At 42.3% G+C, this 6,043-nt stretch overlaps 1 protein-coding gene across 1 annotated transcript; it reads right to left on the reverse strand.

The window, feature by feature from the left end:
• Nucleotides 1-5,394: 5,394 nt before the first annotated feature.
• LOC104166609 (beta-chimaerin-like) lies at nucleotides 5,395-5,566 on the reverse strand (the record flags this gene model as incomplete). The annotated part of the gene is made up of 1 exon (XM_009706604.1): nucleotides 5,395-5,566. A coding segment is annotated over one exon (172 nt), but the record flags the coding sequence as incomplete, so codon positions are not given.
• Between the last annotated feature and the right edge of the window lie 477 nt (nucleotides 5,567-6,043).

Here is a 6,043-nt window from a genome sequence, read left to right on the forward strand (position 1 = left end):
GTAGTAACAAATGGCTCATACTTTCATGAAAGGAGAGAATACTTCGACCCCCGCCTCATCAGGCCCTGAGAGCCCTGCAATGAAGGCAGCTTCCAGGGGTAAGCTTGGTTCCTGCCATCCCTAAGTCTACTGTAAACTGAACCCTGATAGTTTCTGTACTTATAATCCACTGCTCATTTCTGTTGTGGCTTATAAAGCACTGTCTCCAACTGACACAAGCTTTCTTCCTAACTGCAGCCCTTACAACATCTTGCAATAATTCAGGTCCTTCAGGCTTTGAACTCCCAGTCTGGTTCTAGCTGTAGCATCACCATGATTATATCCAGAATACCATGCCTTCAGAGAAAGATAATGTAAACTATGGCCCCCATGTAAGACCCATTGATGTCCTAAATCTGCAAGCCCTAGAGCATTCAGCAATAATCATAGTTCCCTAAGGTTCAGATTTCTGAATCTTAACTATGATCTTTACTTTAATCAAGGAATTAATCTCTACAGCGAAAGAACATAAAATGTATTGACGCTTTCGCTCTTATCTCCATGAGCCCTATAGTGTCTTCATTCCCTTTAGATAGCTGTAGGGGATGTAGCAATATAATTCTGCTTTGAAGATCCAGTTAGATGGCATTCTTTTCCTTGTGTAAGTGTTTGTGAATTACCTTCCTACTCAGAGTTTTCATCAGTTCCTGCTTATTGTCAGGGGGCTCTGCTGGCACTCAAATTTTCTTTGTCCCTTCTCTGCAGACCTTGACTCTGTACTTATCAAGAAAGAAGAAGGTGGCCAGACAGACTCCTGCAGCTTGTGTCCTTTGAGCTAGGTTTTGGGAGAGTGCCGCATCGAGGGAAAATGTCGTAGCCTCTCCAGCTGCTGCCACTCTGGGGAGCTTGAACAGCTGGAGAAGTGCCCACTCGTGGACCCTTCTGTGAGTCTTCCTCCGAGCCGTCTCCTCTTCTACCCTCTCTGGCCTCTTCTCAGAGAGCAGGGCAGGACCTACCCAGCTGTTAGCAGGATGAGGGGAGCAGGCTGCCTTTGCCCTGTCTGTACCCGGCGTCGGGGAACGTGATCCGGGCAGCGGCTGACGGTAGGGCAGAAGAGGCTGTTGGCAATCTCCATCCCCAGGTGGGAGGGAGGGGGAGCCTAGCTGGGCTAGGAAAACGCTCTCCCTCCTGATGTGTGAGTCCAGGCAGGGCCCTGTGCAAACACAGTTAATCATCTCGCAGTGCCTCATTCGTACAGGTCTGCGCTCTGCAGTGCTTGAGCTTATCATACAAGACACGGTTGCTCCATGTGCTCTTCTAACCGCTCTCAGTACCTACCTTCACTTTCACCTCCTCGCAATGTGACTTTAAGCCTTCCTTCACCCCAGCTATATATTACCCCAGGCACTCCTGGCACCTCTCCGAGGTCTCACTAAGACCAGAGTTTTGCCCAGTACTACATGCGCAATCCCTCCTCCCTCCTGTATCCTAAATTTGACAGTAACGCACAGCTCAGGTCTTTCTAGCACCTTTGTTTCAGAAGATATCCCAAACCTGATACATTCCTTCCCAGAGTCTCAGGCCAAGTGCCCCTGCAGCCGTGTCTCCTTCATTAAGCTCAAACGTTGTGTGAGTTTTAAGACTGTTAAGTGTATAGGAAAGTGCTCAGAAATAAAATGAATGTGGTACCGATTCACCCAGTTTTGTGCCCTGTTAGACCTGTTCTGTGGCTTAAACTGACATCAGCTCACAGAGCAGTGAGTTGAGAGCAGATCTCTGTCTCCTTTGTAACTTCATTTCAAAAAAGTTTTCCCAAGGAAACACTGTCTGCACTTACGCTCTTTGTTTCCCTTTTTTTTCAAATTCTTCTCCTTCCTCAGTAACTTCTACATCATTTGTCCAATTCCAATGGTATTTGACAGTGGGAGAGAGAGAATGAAGTTTCACAGCAGCTGGTCTCTGGATAGAGGAGCCCCAAATCGGTGCCTCCGTTGAGGAAACCCTTCAACAGTTCCCTGTTCGGTCTTGCCTACCAGCTGCCTTCTCAGCACACCTGTGCTCTGGAGTCAGACACAGCACGTCCTGCCTCGGCTCCAGCGTGGTGCTCTCAGGAAACAATTCCTTCGCTCAGTTGCCCCAGTAGGCTCAAAATATTTAAACCTGACAGCGATGAGACTCACAGAGATATAAAGAAGAGATTTCAGCTGTTCCACAGCACTTACGAAAGTTACTACTTACAAACCATCAACTTCACGTAATGTTTTCCTAATTGTGGCTAAGATGCTCCTGCTTTACGGGAGGCAAGTTGTCTCACCCCGGCAGCTCCAAGGACCAGCTGTAAGGGGGTGGAGAGTGGCACCCATCACACCAGGAGATGGGGCCAACTGAATGGCAGATGGGAATCAGGGGTGAGTGCCTGCAGTAGGGGACAGCTGCTGCACCCGCAGCACTCCACCAAAGGCCTTCTCCAGTAGCTGGAGGGGAAGAAGGTTCCTGATGAACATCTGGCTGCAGATGGGCTCCGATGCCGCTGTCAGACACAGGCATCTCACCTGCTTCCAGAGGAGCAGAGCTGCATTCCACTTGAGATGAAATGACCTAGCAGGGAAGTCATATCAGCTCAAACACAGCCTCCTGGAGCATCTTTCAAATGGCTCTCACTACTCTCTAGTAGTGCCTCAGGTGAGCTAAGTCATCACACTCTTGCTGAATGCTTTGAAGCAAAGGGAAGGATTTGGTGTAATCCAGTCAGACCCATTTTTTTTTCTGTGTACTGGGGTATAGGCTTCCATTAAAGATTAATACGCTTTTTCTTCTGTTTTAGCAGTCAGTTTTGCAGAGAAAAGTCTGCTGGCTGTTTATTTCCTTGAATAGTGAATCTGGAACAGAGACGATCAGATCTCAGAGGTGCTGCTCAGCCCCAGGTGCAGCGGTGATGGCCACCGTAAGTCTGACGTAAGAGGATGATGCAGCATGTGTAGCACAAGGTGGCACTAAGGAGGTACGGCGCGGACAGGGTCCTTTTACCTCCATGCTCCTTACGCCCCTGAGGATGCTGGACATGGGTTAATCAGTCAGCCAAGACAAACATGAACAATTCATTAGATATTTGTGTTTTAAGATACAAAATCATACTCTTCCCTCTGTCCAACAGGTTAGAAATTCTGCTCTCCAAAGACACTAAGCATGGGTATTTCTATACACGCTGCTTTGTACTGTCATTGAATCCTTAGGATGGATGAGAAGCGTGTTGAAGACTCTCGAGTGTGAGACATGTCAAAGCTACCAGTATGCTGATGGTAGAGGGAGCGGGAGAAGCAGAAGCAGAATGGCTTGCTTGTCTTCCTACAAAACTCAAAAACCCAGTACCAAAATGTTGTTCCTGCCTTAAAAAAATAACTCATTACTGAACTAAGTAGAAAAAATAAAGAAAATCATCGTTAGTCAAATGTCTGCGTTCAAGGGAGTGGAAAAGTGCTATGATGGCATTGATTCTTGGATATTGACTGGATTGATATTGCAATTTGTCGCTCGCTTGAAGTTTTACAGAGGTGGTTCAGGGTGGTCGCAGAAAATAAATGTGTGCATAGGCTCGGCTGTGGTAGTATGGGCATCCAAGTGCCAATCTGAAACTGCTGACATTCAGTATTCTAAGTTTTCCAAGTAGGAAAGTTTCCAGCAATGTCAGGCTGGTAATTAGCGATTGATTTTCATTTGGCAGCTTGCCATGTGGTCAGAGTGACAGACACCAGAACTCTTTAACACATTTAATGGGATTTTTCCTTCCATTTACACTATCATAAATTACAAAGCATATTTCACTTCACAAAATAAAACCATTTCCAGATCATTTTTATGACAGTATTAAGTAGTACATAACCTACAACAAATAGTCCTGTACAAGGCAGGAGGATCTATCGAGGTATTGGGAACTCAGACTATTTAGCATTTGCTCTGCAATCTGGGTTAATCTATCTAGCCCTTAGTTATTTCTCTAGAAGACGACAAATTTATAGTCATACCCTCCACCTCCCTTCATTATCATAGTTACACATATTTTTCAATTTGAATAGAAACATGTGCTCCCTGAAATAATTCAGGAAACTGCATCACCTGTTACCAAGCATATGATACAAACAATCAAGATGAGGGATTATTAGAATTTTTTTGAGTTTGTATTAAAGTATGTTGATTTTCTATGCTTGCAGAAACATCTCATGCTGAGAAACAGTTTTAACATTAGGAATAAGTTGCAGTTAGAATATGAACTCTGTAGGTCAATGTTTGTGAGGGGAGAAAAATATTAAAATTTGGTAATAATTAAATTTACCAACTCCCACATTTCCACACAATCTTTTTTTTTTTTTACAAGCCATCAGAAAACACATTCAAGATAAATACCTACATTTTTAGAAGATTTACTGTACGTTTATAAATACAGAAACATGACAAAACATAACTTGATTTTTACAGAGAAACCAAATCCTTCATAATGAACCCCCAAAAGTGCTAACTTTTCAACAAGGCCAGAAAATATCCAGTGTCCCAGCATCACTTAACTTATATATTACTGTAATCCAAGAAAAATCTGGCATGTGAAACTGATACTACCACCAGGACTTTTGAAAAATTCTCAATACCATATTTTACATGGTAGTAAAAATAAAAAAAAAAAAAAAAAAAGGAAATAGGGAAATAGCACATGGGTAAAAGTGTACAATCTTAGGATGCTACTGCTTAAATGCAAAGAAACCTAAGGAAAGCTGGAATACACACAAGAAAAAACTTCTCCTTTAAAACACTTGCAATGAAAGAGGTATGTCAGGATAATACTGCATTAGTGGTAATTGTTTTCAATATATCATAGCAAAAATGCAGGAAAGGATTACGTGGAAAATAATCAATGCACCGCATTGATTTATAGTTTGCTAAAATAAAATGCCATTCTTTCAGCTAGGTAAAGTAAAAATATCTTTATAATATAGGTTCTGTTTCACAATTGACATATATACTTATGTCTCATGGAAAGGGAAATGTATAGGCGCATACGAGTAACACTGATTAAGTACCTTTTTGCTTCTCTAGCCATATTAAAATATGTTTTGTGTTTCTTAATAAGTTAACAATAGAATTGTTTGCAACTTCTCAAAACAAATATACATCTGAGGCAAGGCAAAAGATACAAGGTAAGAGGATTTTTTCTGACCTTTTTTTTTTTTCCCTTCTACAAAGAGGCATATGTCTATGAGACATAGGCTTTCCCTAAACATTTTGGCATCCATCTGCAACTTTGCAGAAATTGAAGTGCAGTCAAGGAACTTTTCCTTCATGTTTAAAAAAAATTAAAGAAATGTTGCTTTTCCTTCAAACTAATTCTTTAAAAACAAATGGCTTTGAAGACATGCCTCTCTTTGTCTAAAAGAGAACATCTTCATTTTCTATTAAAATCTGCACAATTAACTTCTGGTACCGCATGTCATTCAGTGTAGCAAGGGTACTGTCCTCTGGAGGTCTCATTAAAGTAGGCCCAAACACTATTCCCAGGTTTTCAGCATTCATAAAATTCTCCTTTTCATGCAAGGTAACCCTAAAATAGGAAAAAAAAAAAAAAGTAAGTAGTTGTTTATTTCCCAGAAGAAAAGAATATATGCAACTTAATCTGTGGTCCAGTTTCACATCAAGCATTGGTAGATAATGACATTTTTCAGTAACAATTTTTACTTTCAGTCAATATAGTAACTGTTTCCACAGCAAGGACAATGCAACTATGGTGGGGGCTGTGATTTCCAGGGCCTTTAAACACCCCTCATGCAACTCTCAACTGATTTTTCCATGTGGCTATCTGTTAGGGTATAAGAATCAGTGGCAATCGCTTTTTTGAAAAGCATACTCATGATTTAAATGATGATGTATGGAGCAGTCCCCTACACTACAGTAACTACAGTTCTCTGGCGTGTTGTGCATCACACCGGAGGTGTGGCGTGCTTCCCGAATACGAACCCAGATTTTCTTTTGACTACCAATGACCCCCATGCTCCCAGATATGCCTCCAGCCTGCAGGACC

This window comes from Cariama cristata, unplaced genomic scaffold (assembly GCF_000690535.1).
Source record: "Cariama cristata isolate BGI_N322 unplaced genomic scaffold, ASM69053v1 scaffold17788, whole genome shotgun sequence".
NCBI lineage: Eukaryota > Metazoa > Chordata > Aves > Cariamiformes > Cariamidae > Cariama > Cariama cristata.